The 24,395-nt window shown below is 46.7% G+C and overlaps 1 protein-coding gene across 1 annotated transcript; it reads right to left on the bottom strand.

Annotated features, from left to right (window-relative positions):
* Window positions 1-559: 559 nt before the first annotated feature.
* Window positions 560-23,896, bottom strand: RD3 (RD3 regulator of GUCY2D). Its single transcript, XM_059468434.1, has 4 exons — window positions 23,852-23,896; window positions 23,277-23,419; window positions 10,989-11,300; window positions 560-3,295 (listed from the first exon to the last, which is right to left on the bottom strand). Exons 3-4 carry the CDS (start codon window positions 11,282-11,284, stop codon window positions 2,998-3,000), a joined length of 594 nt encoding a protein of 197 aa, XP_059324417.1. The 5' UTR covers window positions 11,285-11,300; window positions 23,277-23,419; window positions 23,852-23,896; the 3' UTR covers window positions 560-2,997.
* Between the last annotated feature and the right edge of the window lie 499 nt (window positions 23,897-24,395).

The raw sequence follows: 24,395 nt of genomic DNA, 5'->3' as shown, positions 1-24,395 counted from the left end.
CACCATTAGTGCAGATTTATGGCTTGTGAGCCACCTGCAATGGATCATTTGGGTTGGCTTTAGCCAGAAACAATCTGGTTGGCCTGCTGTGTGTGCCCAGTGCCATGGACCATAGCACATTAGGTGGCGACAGTCAGGAGTTTCATGCTCCTCGTTTGAACTGACACTAATTTAGCCATGCCAAATGTGGAATTAGGACAAGGCAAACATGAGTGCATAGTTGTTGCTACATGCTGAGACCAAAGGATCATTTAAGGTTCAGTGCACAGCATTTCTAAGAAAAATGAGCACCAGAAGCAGTGCAGCAGTCGTGCACCCTGATCACCTCCCAGCTCTGCTTCAGTCCCTGCTGCTGCATGCACAATGCAGGAGTTCAGTCATCTCCAAGCAGCTGCCTGCAGGCAAACATGGTACCACTTCTACCCCTGTAAGAGTACTAGAGAGCATGGAGTAAGAACAGATCTCTCCTAGCTTGGTATCTGAATATCCCTCTACCATCAGATCCCACTGTGAGCCCAGTGTAACTTCCAGAAGGGGTACAGGGACAGTGATACTACTGTTCAAGAGTTTGGATTACATTTTATTGTGGAATTATAAATGATAGGTAAGTTGAGGCAAAACAGCTGTCACAAGCAGTGCCCCAGCCTGGTCTCCATAACATGCAGGGCTTTGACCAAAGGTCAGCTCTGTCTCCTTGGCTGCACCAGAATGGTGTCTGCCGGCTGGAAGCTGTTAATGAAGGACACAGCACAATCACAGGCCACTGTGATAGTGTGAACACCCATCAGGGATTTCCTTGGCTTACAACATTGCTGCAGGGCAGGTATTTACTGCTGATTCTCCTTAGAAAGAGTGAGCATGCTACAGACACTGTGCTGTAACAAAGAGCTGTGTGGCAGAAGGTCCCGTGTCTCCCAGCAGCCCATCAAACATCTCATCGATGCAGTCAATACTGAAGGTGCCAAACGGAACATAAGTGCAAATAAAAGGAAAACAGAGCTGCAGCATGAAATTCATGAACTCATCTCAGTCTTCAGTACCATACAGTGGCTTGCAAATATATAAAAAAAAATATGGCTGATTCTTTTCCAAACAAGAATTGTTTCTGCAAATTGTGGTGTCCCCTTGCTAGAGATCCTACATCTTCTAGACAGCTAAGGTTATGCTAAGTATGTCTAGCCTTGGTTTTTACTTCATGTGCACAATCACGTTACTTCACAAGGACATATGTCTGAAAAACACTAAGCTGATTGTCAGAAGGCTTTAAACTCTCCCTCATTGACCTAAACTTGGAATAGCCTGTCCCAAACTGGATGCTGTATTTGGAAGCCCTGACTTTTTGATTAAAAGTGAGCTGCTTTCTGTCCCTAGGAGGGTTGCTGGCAGCAATGTTTACCAAGGGATAGAAACTGCAGCCTGCTGCTGCTAAGAAAGCCTTGTCTTCAATGTCACATAGCCCAGAGGGGAGAGAGGAAGAGTCAGAATCCCAGTCTCAGAGAGCTCTAGGGGGTTGATCTTGATCTTTGTTTTATGCTGCCTTCCTTCATGTCTGGAAGAAGCTGCACATTTCTAGTCTAGGATAGATTTCATGCACTGGAATTCTTCCCAGAGTTGGCACAGCTTCAGAGGGTTTTAATCTTGGCTGTAGAACCCACATGCTTTTGCAAAGATCCCCAGGGAAAAATAGCTGGAAACGGACAAAAGAACAACAAAGCTACAGGGTCCTCCAGGAGGCTGTACCCCACTGAGATGATTCCCCAGCAGCCAGTCATCCAAGCAAGTCCCTCTCTTCATTCCCCATCGCCCCTTGGTCACCACAAAGCATCCTAGCCCTTGGGTTCTCTGCAGGACACTTGACTTTCACAGTGTGCCCTGCTGTTTCCTTTGCTGGTGAGAGCTCTCGCTGCCAATGCTGAGTTAGGGCCTTAGCAGCTTTACCTTAGTCGCATTTTCCTGCCTCTTCAAGGTCTCAGAAGAACCTTCATCTGCCAGAGCACTTCAGTCACTCACAGCAGCAAATGTTCACATGATCTCAACCACTGCCACTGTACAGAGAGCCCTGGAGATGAATGCTGAGACCCTTCCCTTTACATGGATATTCTACTTCAGCCCTCTTTCAGGCTTGGCCATAAATATTAATTTCTGGGGTGTAGGGTGATTTCTGTTAAATTTCGGGGGTGTAGGATAGAGCACTTAGCAACACAGAGCACTGAGGCCCCAGAACAGCACTTGACACAGCACTGAGGTATCCACCTCTGTATCTACACAGCAGGGTGATACATTTCTATCTGCTCTGCAGGTGCAAAGTTCTGGGGGTTCTGCCTGCACAAAAGAGAAAGTACCCAAGAAACTTGAACATGCATAAACTGGTGGTTGTGGAACATGATTGGTCTTTAATCTCAAAAAGCTTGGGTCTGTTTCTACCCAGGTTGGATTGTGAACTGTCAGCAAAAAAAGCGGATCAAGAGCAGTGCTGAGGTTACCTGTGAAGTTTGTTGTAGCACTGAGGAAGGCTATTAGTTGGAAAAGGAAGTTCAGTTCCAAATCAGATACTAGCTTTAGCTTACAAGCCTGATCCTGCAAGCCCCACTCATTTAAGTGGCTGTCTTGCTTTCAGCAAGATCGGTGCAGCCAGCAGCTCTCAGTAGCTTGAGCCAAAAGTTTTTATAGATAACTACATCCAGGCTGGAGGGGAAAGGGAGAAGACAGACATAGCAAAACTAATGCATTTTCCACAAGAAAGCAGTAATAAAAATGAGATAGTAAATGAGCCTTAAGGTCCTTAAGGTTCTGAACAGCTACAGAGTTACAGGAAAGGCTACCATGTTTGGTAATAAATGGTGTGACAGGCTGCAGGCATCAGCAGCAATTACTACAGACACAGCTTCCAAGACAGAGACAGGCAGGAAAAGAGAGATGGAAAAAAGAACAGTAGAGTTAAAAAAGGGTTAACTGGGCTTTGAAAGATCAGTGTCTAAAAACCTATTGAGTATAGAGTCAGAAGTCCTTGGTGTTCCGAAATTCTGGCATGCTCCAAACCCTCCTGTTGGGCTGGGTGCCCCGTTCTACATCCTCAGAGATGGTCTTGATGTCACTGATGAATGGGGAGATCCTGGACCGAGATTTAAATGTTGTTAAGGAGAGGCTGGTTCTGTTCTTTGTGTTCCACTGCCTTGCAAGCTTCTTGGCCTCTTCCTCCTCTTTGATCTTCTCAGCAGCTTCCTGCAGGACGGAGCGGAAGAGCCGGGATACTTCCTGCGCTTCTGGTTCGTACTCTGCAACCACTTGCCTGAACCTGGAAGCACAGGCAAGGCACAGCTTTGATTAAAAACTTCAAATTCCAGATTGCTGCCAAATCCCTGTGCTAGGCTTGGAACCTGCACTTTCCTGCTAAATGTGACTCCCTGCACAAAAAGGAACAACAACAAGGAGGGGCCGTGAAGATATGCCCAAGGTCTCTAAAATCACAAGCAAGCCAGGGAATGTAAGGAAGAGATGAATCACTGTTTCTTATAAGCACAAGAAATAATAGGGAGAACCAAACAAAGCTAGATGGCAAGTTTGAAACAGAAGGAAGTGCTCTTTTCGCACAACAACCTATTAAACCAGAACTCAATGCTATTAATAGCTTAAGAAACAAAATTATTGGACAAGTTTGTGGAAAATATCCCCAGCACTGCTGATTAAATGTGATTGTCCAAATGGACATCATTGCTTGAAATAGTCCCTGAACTGCAGCTTACCGGAAGCTCAAGGTAGACCAGGGAAAGCCCCACATGACTTCCCCTGTTTTCCATTCTTGTTCCTGATAGCATTACCCAATGGCTCTAGACAAAGGAAAATCCAGTCACTTTCTTTGGTACTCTTTCCATGGTGTTTCATCTTCCTATGAATTCCTGTGACATAATGGACTGGCTCAGCTGAAAATGTCTCAGTTGGCAGCACAATGCTGTATCTAATTAGATAACTCTGAATTATTTCAGTACCTTCTCAGCAAAGAGCTCAAAGTGGAGTTTTTTTGAAATTTATTAACCTAGATTAGTACCAAGGAAGTGAAGAATCATCACTGTTTATTGTGAAGGTGAGGAAGATAAGATGCAGGGCAGAATAGTTTTCTTGAAGCCACTGAATGGGCCACAGGCTGAGCAATGAAGAGATCATGCCATTGCTGACACCTTGTTGGGTGAATTGTCCCCAGCCTGGAGAGTGTGGGAGCCACTCCCAAGGCTCATCCTCTGGTCACTTAGATATTCTGATTGCTCTGTAATAGTACACACTTGTGACAGGTGGTAATGTGGCTGCTCTTCTAATAAATTATCACTTCTTAAGGTAAAATTATACCTGCAAGCAGACACAGAGCTAAGCTAGTACTTCACTAAAATCCAGGTGTTTGTACTGCAGGGAAGCTAAAGTATATAAGGTAAGCATTTTGATATTTTCCTCCAGCAGAACTGAACAAGGATGGAAAACAGTAGGACTGTATTTAAATGAGCCCAATGCAGCAGAAGCTGATAGAATAAAATATTGCCTCTTGGGTTTTTGAAAAGCCCCAGGAATGTAAGAAGGAGTTTAGCACAATATGGAATTGCATTGCTTAATGGTGTGCCAAAGGATACCCAAGATAGCAGGGACAGAAACCAAGCCAAAGAGAAACCAGAAAAACTTTTTGCATGCTTATGTATTTTAACTCCGACTGTGGAGGCCTGAAATTGGCTACACATCTTGACACCCTGCTGTATCCTGATATTTCCCTCCCAGCAAGTACTGGCAGCTACAGGTACAGCTGTGGGGACACCAAAGTTGCCCACTGAAGGAACTCAGTGTCAGCAGAAGCACCAGTGCCTTCCAGTGTCCAGCCAGAGCAGATTGACACAAAACCTTCCAAAGGCACCAAAATGTTCCTTAACTGTTTCAGTCACTTTCAATTCTTAATCTCCCTCCTCTGCCCCCTCACCAAAAACCTCAAAACTTTGAATGTTTGGGTGCAAAAGGCCTCTGAAGTGCTGCAGTTCATGCTGGTATTTAAGCACTGGCACAGTGATGCCAAACTGCAGAATTGTGCAGAGCCTGGAAGGGAAAGAGATGATCTCTTGCTTAGGGTTAGCAGACAACAGCAGGAACTGTTGGACTTGCAAACTTTGGGATTTGTTGGACATTGCAAACTTCCTTTTTGCCTTTTGAGGAAGCACTTCAGTTGCATTATCAAAGAGCCCAAAATACAGTTTTCACAATAAATACATTTTTCCCTTTATCCTATTTGAAGCACAGACAGGTGAGTCCATAGAAACTCAAGTCTTCTCAACATTCTTATTATTATACCAGGGAAAGCAGCTTCAAAGGATTTCTATTGCAGAGGTGAACTAAAATGAGACATTCCATTATTTTATCTCAATGTGTGTTTTAAAGAGAGGTGCTATCATATTTTATACATATAATTACATCCTCCTCTTTTGTATTGGCAATTGTGCATGCAAAAGGCCTCCTCACTGCCTCCACTTTCAGAGGCTGTGTGTCCCACTGCTGGATTGTGGCTCCAGAGCAGGGAGCAGCACACATCAGGCTATTACTGGGCCAGTGCCTGGCTCTGGGTACCAGAGGGAAATGAATGATGTGACAGCAAATATTCCCCCTGAGCAGAGAGCTCCAGTGCTAATGCCCTGGGTTGCTGAAAACACTCCCAACCAATCCAGCTGAAACAGTTTTCTGAAATCAGGGTAGCTTTCCACCTGCACAGCTCTCTGCCTGTTTGCATTCTTTTTAGCTTAGTTTTATCAAGTCTGCTGTTAAGATTTACCTCTAACTTTTCAGGACCAACACCAAAACTACTTTGTAAGGATTTGAGCAGGTCTAAGAAACAAAGAGAAAGGAATCCAAAAGGCTGTCTGCCAGTCACACAATGGAAAGCCACCCTGATTCTGACGGAGAAGTGAAAGGGGATCCTTTTCTCTCCCCTAACAGGATGAACTAACTTCACCCCTTTACTAATGCCCACCTAACTTCAGTACCAGCACGTCTGGGTAACGGACAAGCTCATGTAGGAAATCCTAAAGGAGTGCACACCACAAATATTTCTCTACAGAAAAGATGGACAGGTTATCAGGGCTGAGCTCCAGCTACACCAGTCTGTGTATCAGAAAAAAAAGATGGTTTTGCTGCAGGCACCTACACATAACCAAGTCATCTTCCCTGGGTGTCAGTGAACACCAGCTGATATGCTGAATGCTCCAGCAGTCTGCTCTCTGCACAGAACAGCCAACATATAAAACCAGAAAACCACTGGAATCAGGCAGTATGGCCTTGTATCTTGGGAAACAAACTCCACACAAAGCTGCTCAGTGGGGTTAAGTACACAAAATTGCACAAGGCTCATCTGTCTTCTACCACAAGTTAACACCCTTACTCTTGTGCATGGGATAGTTTCAAACTAGGCAACCTCACAACCATGTCCAGAAACACCTCAGCAGGGCTCCCTTACTCATCACAAAAGCAGACCTCTGTATCTGATCTGTGGCTCAAGCTGTGGGAGTGCTGGCTGCTCTCCTGGAATACATCATGCACGTCACACAGTGACTGGGACGTGACAAAAACTCACCTTGAACCAGCACAGACCTGGGGAGGATGAAGAGGCATACACAGGGATGAGCACATTCCCCAGTCCAGGCACTGTTTGAATCACAGTTCAAACAAATTTGTCCCTTTCATTGCTTTATGGGGCTGTCAGGTTTCAAGAATCCTGCCGTGCTTGGCTCATCCTGGCACTGCTTTTTAAAGCACTGTCACCTGCCTGTGTTATTCTGTAGGTCCCCTGTACAGTGGGTTCCCTAAGCACAGCCTGAACTTTAAAGACCTCTTAAATCCAGTGAAAGTCCATGAATTTAAACAATGTGCTTATAGTTCAGGGTATTCCCAAGTGCCTGTCTGAATGGGGAGCTCTAAGTAGATTTAGTCATTCAAAGAAAATGTGGGGTTGCTTAGTGCTAATAATTAGCTGCTGACTCCTGAATCTATATTTTGAGCAGTAATTCTGGTTCTAGGGTAACACTCAAACAGCTTTGCTAGAAAAGGCTCCTTGACTCCCAAAGAATTACAGCATTCACACTAATTGCAACACTTGTGTCACATCACCTCAAACTTAAGCTTGTCATTGTAAATAAATCCATTTCTGATTTTAGTCATTTGTCTTACATTAAGTCTTACTAGGAAGGCCACTTCACCTATACACAATCCTTATAAAATTATAGTCCTTAGCCTGGGATATTGATAACAACTCAGATCACCAAAATGCAGGTTCACATTTCCATACAAGGGAGTCTTTTGTTTCCCTCTGGACACAGGAGGACATAAACCAACTGTTTCACTTTGGCTGAAACTGAAATAAATTAAACAGACTTTAACTAGCTCTGGTTACGGCAAAAGCTCTGAGTAAAAATGGGGGAAAATCCAGCATTTTTAATTGGCAACATACCATTCTACTTGTTCAGTTTGACCAGGGCAGATAGGTACTACAGACCTCACAAAACTCACTGTCATTTCCTTCAGCTGGCTCCAAGATTTCATTTTAAATAAACGGAGATCTCTAACCCAGTAGCCTAAAGCTAAGTTACTCCTGAATGCAATGGCTTTATTTGCATGAGGTGAATCAGAGTCTCCAGATATCTGATGCTATTTGCAGTCTATTTGAATCCTTCCAGAATTCCAAGAGCCTCAAAGAGAAGTTCCTATTGACCCAAAATACAAAATAGGCAATCTGGATCTGAAAAAACCCTGTTCATTTGTGAAGTGCTCCTTTCCAGCCTCCTGCACATCTAAAGAAACAAATTTGGAGAAAATCTGCCTCTCAGTAAATGAGCCCATACCCACAGAAAGGACAATTTGGATCATTTAGACCTTTAGAGAACAAAGTGACATCTCTGACAACTCACATAAAAATGTTTTGTTCTGGCTTTGACTCTGAACTCAGAGGCACACAAAGCAGGAGACCTTGCATGACACAAACAAAACAAATTATGCAGTCTTGCAAGATGCCTGCTCCTTGTGTTATTTAAGAATTACGTGCTTGTTGAGTGCAAAAAGGACTTCAAAAAGGACCTTAGCTCTTCAAATATCTAAAGTGGACGGGAAAAGATCAAGCTTACTATTTCAGTCAGAACCAAGGGCTTTGGTAGGGTACATGCTCTGCAATTGAATTTCCCAATGCAAGCTCACAAACTTTTTTTAGGTGGAAGATTTTTCTAAAAGCTGCTACATATGAGGAAGTCACAGAGAAGTGCACATCAGCAGTGCAGTGATCTTATTATTAAAGTACTTATCTGGGAATGTGGAGGTTTCATTGCATTCCTATTATCTTATGGAATTTTGGGGAAGTTACTAAAATCTCCATCTTATCTCACTTTCTGAAAAGAGAATTTATCCAATTTTGGCTGTCTTTCTTTTAAATCACAGGCTCTTTCTTTTTTTCTTTCTTTCCCCTGTATATTTTCACCTCCTAGCATAGCAAGCCCCATTCTTTTTCTTTGTTTCCTCACCAGCAATGAAAATTCCATGGAATGACAGAGCTCTCAGTTAGAAGGTAGAAAAGGAGAGGAGTCAACTCTTAACATTTCCAACAGAAGATGAAAGGATTATTGAATAAAACTAGGACACATTAGCTTAAGACAAGCAAAACACAGTTTTTTGTAACAGAGTTGTAGTTCAGGGGTGGAGCTCTGCCACAGGGTGCCAAAATGTTATAAATTTATACATGTTCAAAAAGAGAAAAGCTCCCACAACTTAAACAACTGAAAGAAAAAGCCACGTCAGCCAATTATGGATAGAAGGTCCACTTGTGGCTCCAAAAGTCTCCCAGTTACAAGGCACAGTAAGCTGGATGCTATACATGAGGTGTAATTGTCCCTGCTGTTGGATTTTCTTCCTTGTCCTTTGCTCTTTTCCTTACACTGATGCCACTGGTCAATGCAGACTGCTCATCAGATCAGCCAGACCTTTGACACAATCCAGTTCCACCATTTCTGTGCCTGTTATAGCCCCTTCTCAGTCATAGAATTGAACCAACAAAGGTTATGAAATCCTCAGGGTTTATTTTAGCGTGGCTCTGCTAAGCATGCAAGCTCTGTAAAACATGCCATTTCTCAAATCACGGTGTAATACAATTTATGACAGCACCCTATTTGTAAGAGGAGTTTTAAGAGGATGGTTTTAGCCTACTTCAGTCACCCACACAGAGTCCACCAACGTTGTTGAGTACATTTATCTACTGCCTTTATCTACTTACATTTATCAGTATGCTGAATCCTGAACAACAGTGAACAACCATTACAAGCTGCACTGAAATCAGACATCTAGCATGATCTGTATCAATTAAACAAAAAACAAATAGCAGAGCAGCAAATTGTATATGGCTCAGCTTAATACTTTCCAGAAGAGGATGAACCTTGGGGCCCCTCTGCTCCAGCAAACAAAGCCTGCTGCCATGGAAATAACCTGTTAGCCAGCCAGACCTTGCTCAGTGGCCCTGGGGATGGTAAAGATAGCTCTGAATCCCAGGGGTTTGAAGTGGCTTGTTTACAGCATAGCTTGGAGTTATACAACCACAAGGCAGGTGCTGTTCCCAGCAAATTTTCACTGGAGAGGTCTTGGTCACTAAATGATCCCAAATTCTGCCATCATGGCAACCTTTGCAAGAGCCAAGGTTCTGTGTGCCAGGTTGCTTCCAAGGTTCAGCCCCAGGGAAAATGAGGGCTAGAGAGGTAATTTTGGCATTCTTTACTGGCTACATCCACTGTAAAACAGAGGAGCAGCTATTTCCAGCACTTTTGCAGCTGCAATTCAAGGCAAAAGAGGAGCCAGCATATGCAGTGAGGGACTGCAGGGTGCTGAGAGCCTCTTGTATATGTTCTGTAAGGACTGTGTTCACTCTAATCCCATCTGAAGAACATGTTGGAGCAGGGGAAGTTGATTATAAAGGCTCATTGCACAACTTTGCTTTGGCTGAGGTGCACTGCAGAGTCACTGCTCCTCACTTTGCCAAGTTTGCCTTCACTGTGCCAAGTGCAAGAGTTTATCTTAGAACAGCCACCCCAGAAGGAAAAGAGCCACACCTTTCCCTTCCAGTCTGCATGCTAGAGCAGGCTTAGATCAGTTTCTAAAGGCATTCTCACAGGAGGTCACTCAGCAGGCAGGCAGCAGCCCTAAGGGCAGCACTTGAAAGGCTCAGCAGCAAGAGAGGCTTTGTGCACATCTAAACACTGCAGAAGTCAGAAGCACCACTTGACTGTTCAAACCAACTCATCCCCACCTGCATCCCATGACTCCATGTCTAGGGTGAAGAGGGAGGGTAGGGAAGGGAGGGTAGGGAAGGGAGACATTCTCTGGGAATACCTGGTTCACAGGCTGAAATAAATAATAGCACCTTTAGGCTGGTTTGAACACTAGGGACAAGTGCCTCAATAGACCTGCTGGACAGCTTAAATCCAGAAATGAAAGCTCCAGTGTGAGGAGAGAAACACCAAAGGAGGCTGTTCAGAGGCTATGGAAACTCTGCCCTCAGAGATATTCAACTGTGGACAGGACAAGGCCCTAAGCAACCTGATCTTGAAGGTGGCCCTACTCCAAGTAGGAGGTGGAAGTATATCCTTCTACAGGTCCATTTAAATCTCAGTTTCTCTATGATTCCAAAGTCTGAACAGGTACTGAGATGGTACCTGTTCATCAACAAGGTAATGCTGCTCTGGCTACTCAGGAGCATGAAGCACTCAACCAATGTCAGAGGGAAATAGCATTCTGTAACTTCTTGGGGGAAATGATGTTAAACTGACTTAAAACATTAGATTTCCCTTCTCTCACAAAAACACTATCCCAGCACAACTCAGAATACAAGATGCCACATTTTGGTTGTTCTGCTGGTCCTAGCAACTCTCACTCTCTCCTCACACATCCTAAAGAGGAAAGGGAGAAAGGCAAGCTCTTCATCATCCCATCCTTCACAGTACCTGAGTATGACAGGCCCGCAGTAGGAAGGGTGTATTTTGGTGCACATGTCCTCCAGCTGCAACCTCTCCCCGGGGCTGATGTCATAGCTGTGCTTGGGGTAGCTGACCAGCCAGCCGTAGTCCACGCCGCTCTTCATGCGCCGGTACTCGTTCTCGCGCTCACGCTGCTGCTTCTCGGCCTGCTTCATCTGCCAGCTCAGCTCCATCATCAGCGTCTCCACCACCATCTCCGTGGGGCTCCTCTGGGAAATGCGGTTTGGGGGCTCATTCCACCTGAACCAGGATGCCAGGGACATCGTGCTCTGTGTGTCTCTGCAGGGAGTGGGGTGAGGGTGGAGAGGGAGAGAAAAAGAACAGTGCACACCTCAGCTGAGAACACTTCCCCCCTCACCCCTCCAGTCTGCTGTTGAAATGGCTGCTGGATAACCACTTGGAAATAATTGGTGCTGGGCACCTTGGTGTGGCAACCCAGGAAATTCCTCTGGCTGCCCTGGAGTGTAGCAGGCCCAGGGCCTGCAAGGGCCCCGTGGAGAGCAGAGGCCTAAAGGTAGGAAATGCCAAGTCATGGTGTCTCGGGGTCTCTGCTGGTCAGAGTGACTCTGAGAAATGTTAGAAAGTCTCTTTTCCCAGCCCAGCACTTGAAGAAGGAGTCAGGGCTCTTCATTTCTCAGTCTCAAGATTGTTTATTTTATCTTATCTATAAAAAATTTTCTCCTGTCCTGCTGAGGTCAGCTCAGCAAGACAGCCCAGGCACTCTGCCTGCCCCCGGGGCAGTGTTATGTCTTATACTAAAAACTACGTATACAATGTCTACAATTACTTTCCAATACCTATCCCCTATGTTAGACAGTGAGCTTCTACTCTAGACCATCACAGCAGAAGATGGAGGCCAAGAAGAAGAAGGAGAAAGGATTGCCACATCCAGTTCCTTCCATCTTGCCCCCTGAACCCCCATAGCAAAACCCCTAAAATCTACTTTTCCATCCTTTGATAACTTCACTAATATTCTACTTAAACTCTTGTGGCTTGCTGATCTTCATCTAAAGTTGGTAACTTGCTCCATGGGTCATAATCAAACCCACAGGCATCTTGGGCTCTGTGCCAGGGTCTCTGAGCCCCCTGGCAGGGGTCTTGGCTGCTCAGGACAGCCAGAGGGATGTCCTGGGTTCTGACAATGGTGAATAGCTAGAAGCCCCTGTCTTCTGCCTTCGAACCCCTGCTTATCTCTCTGTAACCCCATAGGTCACTCTCCTTTAACCCCTGCTATTGGACAATTTCTGATCCCCCTGTATCCCATATAATGGGCTGTTTTAGCCCATGCTGGTTAGAGGAGCTGTCACTGGAACCTTCAGAGAACAACCACTAAAAACGTGTGTGGAATGCCAGAACGGCCTTCTCCTCTCTCTCCCTGCATCTGCCTTCCTGTGGCAAGCTAAGGGCTGGAATCACAAAGAGCTGATAATCACTAAAGAGCTGTTATCATCCCTTAAGATCACTATTTTCAAGCTCAGAGGCTGAGAGCTGCTTGGGTTTCAGGCAGTCTGTCCCCATTAAGGACTGAGCTATCAGGCCCTGCAGCCTGCTTGGGGGCAAACCTGAGCCCAGCAGGAGGCCGAATTACTGGAGGGCTTGAGCCCCTGCTCAGGGGGCTCAGAGACCTTGGCACAGTGCCCAAGACCCCTGTGCCTTTGATCTTGACCCATGGAAAAAATTACCAACCTTTATATCAAGAATTACAAGTCAAAAAAGTATAAGTAGAATAATAGTTAGTTTGTCATGAGGTGAAAAATAGATTTTTGAGGTTTTTAGAATGGGGGCTCAGGGTCCCAAGATGGAGGAATTTGGGCTTGCCTTGTCCTTTTTCCTTCTTCTTCCTAGCCTCCACCTTCTGGGTGATACTGGCACTTTTAGACTGGTTTAGAGTAGAAGCTCACTGTCTAACATAGGTGTTAGGTATTGGGAAGTTATAGTAAATCATGTACACGTAGTTTTTAGCATAAAAAAGACAACACTGCCCTAAGAACGGGCAGTGTGCCTCAACCCAACCTGCCAGACAGATCTGTGGCGGGTTGGAGAAAGAATTTTATAGATTAGAAACAATAAACAACTTTGAGAATGAGAACAGAAGAGCTCTGACTCCTTCTTCAATGGCTGGGCTGGGCAAGGAGACTTTCCAATGCATCTCGGGGTCACTGTGACCAGCAGAGATTCCAAAACCTTGAGAAATCTCACCTGCAGCAGCCAGCTCACTCAGAGCATGAGACAGAGGGTGAAGAGGCACCCTCACTTCCTCTCAGCATGTCATTGAAATGAGTCACAGCCCTGCCACCTGAGGCCAGGTTACAAGGATGCTTTGCTTCCTGCAGGCTGGGGAAGGTTCTCCTGCCCACACACGGGGCTTGGACTCGCCTGGCTGAACCCTCGTGGGAGGGCACAACCTTGCAGCAACCCCACCTGTAAAAACCCAGTGCACGGAGTCAAAGGATGGCTGGGAGCTACATTCTAGCCAGGAGATCCTTGGAGATCTCTGTGACCTGCTGCAGTGGGCTGAAGCTGATGCCCACCAAGTGCCCACCAAATTGATTGAGTGCAGCTCAATCACTCCCTTCCCCAGCTGGACAGGAGAGAGAAAATGAATTAACAGGCTCATGGTTTGAGAGAAGGACAGAGACATCACTCAGCAATTACTGTCAGGCACAAAACATACTCATCGTGGGTATATTAGTTTATTACTCATCAAATCACACTTAGATAATGAGAAATAAAACCAAATTTTAAAACACCTTCCCCCACTCTTCTCTTCTTCCTAGGCTCTGCTTTACTCCCAAAATCTCTACCTCCTCCCACCCACCCAGCAGTACAGAGGGATAGGGAATGGGGGCTGTGGTCAGTTCACTACACTGCAGCTGTTTTTGCAGCTCCTTCCTCCTCAAGGGGAGGACTCCTCATCCTTCCTTTGCTCCAGTGTGGGGTCCCTCCCATGGGGACAGTCCTCCGCGAACTTTTCCAGTGTCAGTCCTTCCCATGGGCTGCAGTTGCTCATGAACTGCTCCTGCCTGGGTCTCTCACAGGAGTACAGGAACAGGAACAGGCTGCCCTGTGTGGATTCCCCATGGTGCCACCAGTCCTGCCACCAAACCTGCTCCAGCTTGGGCTCCTCTCTCCAGGAGGTCCTGCCAGGAGCCTCTTCCACTGTGGTCTTCCCCTAGGGTCCCAGCCTCTTGTGGACATGGCTGGAGGTGGATCTCTTCATCCCCTTGAACCTCCATGGGCTGCAGGGGCACAGCTGCCTCCCCATGGGCTGCAGGGGGATCTCTGCTCCACTGTCTGAGGCACCTCCTGCCCCTCCTTCCCCACCGACCTTGGGGTATTTAGAGCTGTTGCCATCCCATAGCCTCCCTTCTGTCTCCTTTTTGTTTTCTCCCCTTCTTAGACCTGCTATCCCAGAGGTGCTGCCAGCTGGACTGAAGGGCTCAACCTTGGCCAGCAGTGGGTCCTTGCTGGAGCCATCAGCCATTTGCTGTGTCAGACACGGGGGAAGTTTCTGGCAGTGTCCCACAGGAGCCACTGCCATAGCCCCCACCCCTTGCCACACAAACCAAACACACTTGGGTAGGTTTGCTGCTCCTGCTGCTGTAACATCAGCAGCAGAGCTCACCCTGCCTGGGCAGCACTCACAGGAGCCTGAGGTACAGGGCCAGAGCTTTAACCATTATTTAGCAAATGTGTTGCTGCATGCAGCAGAGGCTACACCACCATCTACAAGTCCAATTATTTGCTTTGCTGCAGGAGTACCTTCAGCAGCACCCCCAGTGCCAAGGGAACTGAGGCTGCTCTGAGAGGGAAGCAGAAGCATACCAAGGTTTAACCTATTGTTACTTCTAAGTGAGAGGTTTCTGCTGCTGGGAGTTACCCAGCACTTAGCAGACAGAACAAACTGCATCAATCAGCTCAGAAAAAGATGGAATTAACTCCCCACCCAGCCAATCCCTTCATGTTGTCCCTTCAGGAGGACAATGCATGGAACAAAGTTATTACCTATTGTACTTGTATTTAAACACAATGGACTCCAAAACAGGCACTGGGGAGCTGAAGAGGAGAAAAACAGCATCTGTTTCTTCACACAGAGCACTTACGTGCCTTGTTGCTCCCTCCCATTAGCCCCTGGGGACAGGGGTGGCACAAATAAGGATTGCAGCTGGGATTACAGAGAGGCTCCTCTGGCAGCAGCCCAAGCAGGACATGGCGTCAAAAGTTAACATGAGGGCAAGGGATTAAAGAGTCTGCTTCTGCAGGCCTGAGCAAATCCTCACTGCTGGGACACAGACAGGCATGAAGTGGTGGGAGAAAATATGCTTTTCATTAAGCTTCCACCTTTAGTGACAATAAAAACCACCAAAAGCTCATAACTGCACAATACTCCCCCTAGAGCTGAGAGCCACGAGCTCCCAGACTCCTGGATAAGAACTGATCCACAGCATTCTGCCAGGACTACAAGGAAAAGATGCTTCCATGCATCATTCACTCATCCTACAGTAGCCTGTTCACTTTCCAAAGTGTTCATACTATGTAAATAAATGACACCATTAAAGGAAAATGCTCCAAAAACCTGGGTAGTCTGTACGGTGTCCCACATCTGAAATTATTTCAGGCTCTAATGCTTAGACTTTTCTAGAAGCAGGAAGTTTTCCAAACTGCATCAAAGGACTAGTTTCTCTAGTCCTATACCCCACCTCTCCCAGCAAGCAATGCCAGTCTCTTCAGAAGGCAGACACAAAAGGCCTGAAAGCTTCCACAGGTCACAGGTGCAGCCAGCTCAGAGTGTGAGGCACAAATCTCCCATCCCTGCAAACAGGAGCACCAGGATGTGGGGGGATAGAATGTAAGGAAATAAAAATAGTGCAGGAGGTAATCTCTCTCCTGAGGAGCTGCAGCTGTATGAATTACCAGAGGTTAGGAACAGGCCTGCCCTTAACACGCCACAGCTGTAACCAAGAATAAGAAGAGTGCTACAGAAGAGTGGGTTAGCTGGGTGAGGAGAGATGGAGTTTGTTGGTTGTGCTGTGAAGGAGTCAGTGCTGTGAGGAGCTGTCCATGAGAAATCACCCAGAAGGTAGAGGAGCTTTGCAATAAGGTGACACCAGCTGGGCTGGTTTGCAGTGCCTGTACAGGAGAGATGGCTGCAGTGGCTGCCCTGCAGCATCAGCTGTGGCTATCCTGGTGACAGCAGCCACAGCCAGCAGCTGCTGCAGGTACTGCTGCCCCTCCCCATCCCTGTGCTCTGGAGGAGGAGGAGCAGCCAATGCTTCCCTCTGTGTCTATGGCCAGGGTGAGTGCCTCCAGCCACAGCTCCCACAGCAGCAGGCAGAGCTCTGGTGTCTCAGCTCAGACACAGGAACAGGCTCAGGCTGGAACTGAGGCACTGACAGCTTCAAATCAGTGACCCTGCCACTCCAGTGGGTACCTGGAGCTTGCCACATGGTGCCTCCACTCACCATCACACAGCATTAAGGATGAAGAGCTTTTCCTTGGTCTGATCACCCCCTGAGTATCCCTAACAAAAGTGAGGGGCAAAACAGGCCACAAGCTGTTGTAAATAATTTAAAGTCTCCTGTTTCTTTTCAGCTTCTGTGATGACAGTAGTTTTTGTAAGCTGCTACAGGTACCATTATTATTTGTGTTTGTGCCTTTATCTGATGAAGGTGAACATGCCCTTCTGTATTTTAATTCTGGCTATGACCTGGTTTCACACTGGTTTAACTCTGCTGACTTCAGTGGCATTAGGGGTAAATCAATATAAAGCATTACAACTGAGGAATGCCCTTCCAGCTACTCCTGGCTCACCAGCTGTTTCATTAGAAGAGGAGCAAGAGGGGAATTTAGAGCTCAGACTGGGAAAGACAGCAAGGAGACTTGGACTTTGCATGATCCTGGGCTGTTCTTATTGCATTTATGGTTTTTAGTTCCACAGGTCTCCCTCAAAGCAAGGCATTCTGCATGAGAACCATTTTACCTAGCACTAGTGTTACAGAGAATAAACAGAAAAATATTTTGGATACTTTGTCTGCTGATACCAAGGCCTGCTGGACCTGAGCTTTGCCCAGTCCCAGAGTTTTCAGAAAGCTCTGGTAAAAGGCAGAATTGCTTTTAGTGTGGGAACATGGATAGCTCTGACCCCAAATGGGGCGTTCACTTGACTGCCATAAAAATCTGCTTCCAGATGAGAAGACTACAAAGGAAGGAGAGCACCTGACCTGCAGCTGAAATGGCCTGTTTTCAAATGAACGAAAATCCCATGCAAGCTTTTCATGCACACTGGCAGCTTGTGCTGGCTGCTCCTAAGGGAGTCCTGTTTGTATGAGATTGTTTCCTTCCCTTCCCTCATCCATCATCTCCTCTTTTTGAGAGCTGGCAAGTGGCCATCTCTATTTAGCAGGCTCAACAAGCCACCACTCTTCCACTACTGCTCTTAGCAGCCTGCAGAAGATACTGTGGGCTCCATTAATTGTGGCTGCTGGTTTTAATTTAAAGTTCACAGGCAGGCTAATCATTAACTGACTCAAAATGGCTTTCCCATGTGGAAAAACTCAAAGCACTGTTGGCAAGATGGGGACAACTAAAGAAAGGCAAAAGTTACAACCTGACCTTCTTACTGGGGAAAAGGGCAAATTTATACTTTGCAAGCATTCACATTAAAATTATTTTTAAAAAGACACTGCCCCAGCTAAATACAGATCTTTCTGTTGCCCAATTAGTCCATTTTCCAATTCCTTCTAAGAGGCTATCCTGGGAGCTGACACAGTCCAGTTGATGAACATCTCTGGTGTTATTCAACCAAAATTTCTGAGGTGTTTATATAAGTTCTACTCCAGAAACAGACCTGGGGTTTGAGACTTTGGTGTCATTGACCCCAGACCTTTGCCTGGAAGGTCACTGCTGATTGAAGTCTGACCAACCACCTCACAGAGTTTTAAGCATGTGTTTACCTTAACTGTGCTAAAGTCTGGAATACCTGGCTTTCTCCCCCTCTCTCCCCCCCTCACAGTCTCTGAGGGGTTACTTAAAATTTTAGTAATTTTTAGCAAGTCTTGCTGAAAGTATTTCGTGTAAATGTTTCCTGCTAGTTTTGCCTTTCTTCAAAACTCCTACACTATTCTCCACACTGTCAGCAATTCCTGCATTTTTCTCCTCATGTACTTTGTAGCTTTCTCCATTTTCTCAGGGCATGTTCTGAGCCTCATCTTCCATTTTTTTACCTTCTCACATGTTTCCCCATGTGATTTCCTCTTCTTGCTCCAAAGACCTCACCATCAGAAATATCAACATTCACATGCCTTATCTGTTTTTTCACCTTCTTTGCACAGGGTTTCAGCCCTTCCTAGCCCTTTCCCCAGCAAAGGGAGTCTGTTTCCTTGGCCTGCTCTCTGGCTGGTCTTTGGCCAGTTGGAGGCTGTTCCTCCAGCCTGACAGACACAGGCTCTTCCAGGCTCCTCCAGGCTGCATCACCACTTGCTAAGACTTGTCAGAGTCTTAAACCATGAGTCAATCAGCAGGGCCAGCTTGGCGTACAGAAAATCAACTTCTGAGAATAAAATATTCATTTCCATTGATCCTTCTCCTTGCTCCCAGCTTGTAGTGCCCTCCAGGATAGGAGAGGATTATGCAGGGAGTGAGAAGTGTGCATTTTGATAAAAATGAGAGTAGAATAGGACTCTCTGTCCTCTGTTGGACAAGTCTCCTGTGGTTTGCCTTTGCCTTCACAGTGCTGCTGACAGTCCTGTGTGGCTCTCAAGAGCCTTGGGGGCGTGGTGATTGCGCAGGAACAGAAGGAGAAGCCTTAAAGGGGTTACGTGAGAGAAGCCTAATCCATAATCCAGTGATGTCAATAGAAAGGCTGTCACTCAGCTGCAGACAGATTTCCAAGAAATCCATCATCATCCAGTCAAAGCATGCCAACAAACTGGGCTGAGGAGCTGGGAAATGCCTTCCCTCCCTTCTCGTGGGTGGTAGTTCCTTATAGCTACAGTCAGAGAGCAGAATTTGCTCATGCAAGATACCCACTTAGCCTTTTTCCACACATGCCAGATCACAGGCTAACAAACAAAGAAATTTATTTCCAAAGTGGGTCTGACCTCCAAATTGTTCCCATAATTGTACTTTTTAGAAGACACATAGTCAGGGGAAAAAGAGATAATGTCAAACTGCAGAGCACATTAAAATTTGTTTTAAATTATTTACCTCTTCAGTAAGATTTGGATTACATTGTCCAGAAAAGTCCAGTGTCCTTCAGATACCAAAAGGTATCAAGTACCTGCCTGGACTGCAGCTCATGGGTAGATTGAAATTGGTTTGGCTACCCCCCTCTCTGAATTCTGTGCTAACTGATGCAATGTTTAACAGCTGCTCAGGCAGAACTTTTGGTCAGGGCTCTGCTGCTGGCTCTATCTGTATGGAGTAGCATTAAGTAGCAACAGCATCAAAGATGAACCTCAAATTCTATTTCTCTTGTGATTAATATATTTTAGATTTTATTCCAAAGAATCTTAGCAACTTCTAACTAAGAAACTGCTGCCAACACCCTCTCAGTTTTATTTATATAATCCACCATAGCTTTGTTAAAGAATCTCTGTTCTTTGTTCTCCACCACTCTCTGGTTTGTTCAGCCTGGAGAAGAGGAAACTGAGGGAGACTTCACTGCAGTCTACATCTTTCTCACAAGGAGAAGCAGAGGGGCAGGCACTGATCTCTCCTCTGTGTGCCCAGTGACAGACGCAAGGGAATGGCCTGAAGTTGTCAGAGCAAGTTTAGGATGGATGTCAGCACAAGGCTCTTCACCCAGAGGGCAGCTGGCACTGGCACAGGCTCCCCAGGGAAATGGTCACAGCACCAAGCCTGACAGAGCTGAAAAACAATTTGGACAACTCTCTTGGGCACGTGGTGTGACACTTCAGGATGTGCTGTGCAGGTACAGGAGCTAAACTGCAATGATCCTTGTCCATCCTTTCCAACTCAGGATATTCTGTGGGGCTTTTAAAGTTACTTGCCATTTTCCTCTCCAAACAGAGAATTTTACCTTACCAGGGCCCAAAGAACTCCACTTCCTCTGTGTCTGGAATCTCATTTCTTGTTCAGTGACATGGAAGGCTAAGGTGTTTACAGCTACCTGCCATGTGATTGTAATTTCTGTGGAAATTATTATAAGCTCAGCCTGGGATGCCACGAAGCAATTAATGCTGAAAAAGCAGTAGGTAGAGCTTGTCAATCAAGAAATTTAAAAGCAGTGTGAATATCATTATATTATCACAGCAGCATTCCTCATTCTGACCTACAGAATAAAGAGAGAGAACTTTGAAGTACATTCAGGGGTAGACCACAGCAGAAAACCTGTGTTTTGCTTTGTAAGCACACTGAATCCCCTGTTGTGATGGACACAGGCTATTTCTGGACTAAAAAAATTGGAATTCACAGTGGTTAACACGTTTCCAGGTACATGACCCTGTTACAGGTAGCAAGGAGCTTTGAATAACAGAAGCGCAGGGGATGAAGCGAATGCTTTAAATGCAACCTCATTGTCACGTCTTTGTGGTGACAGGTGTTTGGGGACAGCCTCGCAGCAGTGTCCAGGAGCAAAGCCAGCTGTGACAGGGCACTGTGGCACCCAGCAGGCCCCTGCATGCCAGGCAATGTCTGTCTGTCTGTCCCAGCATGGCTGGGCTCAGGGTCCGACCTGCCTGCCCCTGTGTGTCCGACCCTGCTGCTGCCAGCTCTGCTCCCAAAGCAGCGGGACAGTCGCTCCCAAAATTGCGGGACAGCCATGCTGCTGCTCAGTGTGCAGCCCCTGCTCTGCATTCCCTTTGCTCCAGCAGGTTTGGCACTGTCAGCACTACACAAAGGGACTGGCTCTTTGTCTGCTGTCCTTGTCACAGAGTCACAAGTCACTTAAGCCTTTAGTGAAGGTGCGTCACCAACAATCACCGCTACGTAAACACGACAGGAGGGACTCAGAGCGAACCAAAGGTGCTGCAGGACAGAAGAGAAACAAGTGGTACTATTTCTATCAAAGGAAAGGTTGAGTGGTACTCTCTCTATCAAAGGAAAGGTTGAGTGGCCTTCTGGAAATACCACAACAGTGATGAAATACATGAATATGTCACGTTTTCTACACCTGGTAGCCCTCATAAGATTTTTTCTTTTAATGAAAGCCTTTAAAATTGAGAATATGCTAAAAGTACTACTCTTATCTCTCCCGGTATTACCACAGTTTGTAACACATTCTTAGAGTTTCAATCTTCTAGAAAACAAGTGTATCTGATGCATTTTACATCTGCATTTTGATTGCAAGAGGGGTAAAGAAAAAAGAATTCAGTGCAAAATGGGCCCCAAGTTCAGGTGAGAATGAAAAAGATGATTTTCAGTCACTAACCAAAACACCATGAGGAAAGGTAGCTGATGTAACAGGTACAGCTCTATGATCTGCAGCAAAGCTGCACAAATGTAAAACAGATTTATCTCATTGAAATAAATGAGAGTTCTGTTGATTAACTCCAGAGGAAAATCCAGTCTTAAAGAAAGAGTGAAGGAAGGGCCCAATAGCTTGGAGCTCTCCTAATGCCTGGCACTCTACAGAAGATAATCTTTGTGTTATCTGCAAAAGCAAAAGGGTGGGTTCTACTAAATCTGCTCATAAAGCAGAGCAGTATTTTGCAGTTTATCTACTTATCAAAGCAAATGAGTTCCCTTTGTTGAAAAACAGAACTATTTTTATGCCAATATATCACTCATGCTCGAAACAATGTTTCCACTAGCAACCATAAAATCAGTCTGTTATACAACTTACACTAAACTGTTACCTAAACCTACAGGAGACAGGAAGTTAAAGCACAATGAACTGCTCTGTTTGACTGATTTGTTACTAAAACTCCTATATATTGCTCAGATCTTGCCATGGTGGATCAAACACACCTTCAATTCTATACCTTGCTTTGATCTCTGCAGACTACAAAGCCAAGTTTCCAGTCAGGACAGAGGGATGTAAAGTATTCTTCACCATTCATTCAGCTGTGTAAATGAGAGTTCAGAAGGTAGCACAGACCCAGAGCTTTTTTTGTTATTAAAATCACCTAAACCACCAGAAAAAAGTATTCCGCAATAAAACAGTAATAGCATCTGATGGAAGGGACCAATACAAAACACTTTCAGAATTAAAACTCTGAGAGATCCCCAGCTCATCTTTCTCTATTCTACTACTGACCACACAATGTTATTAAAGGGGCAGTAATGTCACAGATTGGAGTTTCTAATACTGTCATCCACTGCAGATATTCATACACAGAGTTATATAAAGAGATTGAAACTCTGACCCAAAGGCATATTCCACCTGTTGTCAGGCCCTCTGAAGTATTTTTATTCATATATTGTAGTGAAGACCAGACTAAGTGCTGTGAAAAGGGGCAGGTGGGATGTGCATTCTCCATCCAAACTGAGGACTGGATGGAGAATGCACATTTCTTCTGGGAAAGCAGGAGGAACTCATTGCATCACAGGCGAGAATGCAGTTTAACAGACACCTGTACATTTCTGTTCAGGACTGAACCTTAGTTATGGCATCTACCAGAATGAATATTGACCAAAGGTCCCCAAAGTCCCACTCTGACTGCAGAGTTTTCTCTGTACTGCAGAACACTAGGACCAGTGTTTAAGTTTGATCATTGTGACAAGAGCTACTTAAAAATATACATTGTTCCAAAATTAGCAACCAAAAGAAGAAAGCTAAATTTACAGCTTGAAAACTTAAGCCTGTCTTTATCGAGATCACCCACAGCACTGGCAGAGCTCCAGGAAAGCTCATGCTTTCCACCCTGGAATAGCTGCATGTCCCACCTGTGGGCACAGAGAGCCTCTGTGAGCATGAACAGCGCTGTCCTCACATGGGTTTTAATTAATGTATCAGCACTAGGAGATGCACAGTGTGTGCTAGCCTCAGTTACAGTGCCATAACTCAGAAGTTGTCTGACCGATCTTCGTGGCACCTCCCTGGGGTTGACAAACACTGAACTTCCACCCTGCAGGCACTTAGTAGGGCAGGTGTCTGATCAGAGAGATTTTAAATATGGCAATAAACATAAAGTAGCATAAACCATGCCTTCCTCCTCGATTGCCTGTCCTTACATAACCAGTTACCTGGCGCTTACCCATCACCCAAGCAGCCGAGCCCAAGCCCAGCCCGGCAGAGCTGCCGGGGGCCCCGAGCCCTTCCCTTCCCTTCCCTGCCCACCCATCCCGCCTCACCTTTGGCACCAGCGCTCCCGCTGCTCCTGCGGACAGACGGACTCAGGGCGAGCGGAGAGGGTACCGGGAGGAGGACGTGGCTTGCAGTCAAGCCCTCTAACTGGCACAGCAGGCTTAAACCCACACCGGGCTGCGGATTAGCCCTGGTGACGAGATACAACAGCTGCGCTTAGAGCAGTGCCTTGGAGCGATTAGGGCTCGGTCCGCTCCCTCCGCACACTCACTCAGCCTCCCGCCAAGAGCCGGCACCAGTTTAAAAGTCCCTCCAAACCACGGAAACTTTGTGCCGTTTTCTACCCTGCAGCTGAGGCGGCCCTCGGAAGAAACGCAGGTGCTTGAGGGCACCGGGACCGGCTGCAGCTGCAGGCGGGGTTCGCTCCCGGGGCCGTCCCGGCGGAGGCGGCCTCACCCCGCGCCCTGCCGGGAGCCGCTCGGGCCGGGCGGTGCCCGCTCCCCGCACAGGGACCGGGGCACCCAGCCCGGGCTCTTCGCCGCAGAGACAGCGGTCCCCTCCACCGGGCACCCTGCTGGCCGTGTCCCCAGCTCCTCCTCCTCCTCCCGCTCCTCTTCCTCACCGCGCTGCCCGCTGCCGTCCCGCCCAGCCGGGGCAGCGCCTCTCGCCGCCGCCGCTGCCGAAGTTGAGCGGAGCCGCCGCTCCGCAGCCGCCGCCGCCGCGCCCCGCCCGCCCCGTTCCCATAGCGACCACGGGATGCCCGATGCTCGGTCCGGGACCGTGAGCTCCGCCCGTGCACCGGCAGCGGGAGCGGCACGGCGTCAGACCCCGCGGGGACCCACTGCTGTACACGGAATTAGCACCGACAAATAACGGCGCGGTAACTGGAACTGTTCATTCATTTCTCACCAAGTCCTTTGGGAACGGAACAGGACAGAACAGAGCAGTCTTCAGCCACAGAAGCCACGAGGGTTTGGAGGGATGAAGAAGGATAAGGGGTCGGCACGGGAGTTGGAAGGGCATGGAGGAGAAGAAGAGGAGGAAGGTTTTTACAAACACTGGCCCAGGTTGCCCCGTGAGGAGGTGGATGTCCCATCCATGGAAATATTAAAAGACAGTGCTCTGAGCAGCCTGACCTACCTGGAGATGTCCCTGCTCATTGCAGG

Source organism: Ammospiza nelsoni, chromosome 3 (genome assembly GCF_027579445.1).
Source record: "Ammospiza nelsoni isolate bAmmNel1 chromosome 3, bAmmNel1.pri, whole genome shotgun sequence".
In the NCBI taxonomy this organism is placed as follows: Eukaryota; Metazoa; Chordata; class Aves; order Passeriformes; family Passerellidae; genus Ammospiza; species Ammospiza nelsoni.
The sequence above is the reverse complement of the archived record's forward strand: the minus strand, read 5'-3'. Positions and strand labels throughout refer to the sequence as shown.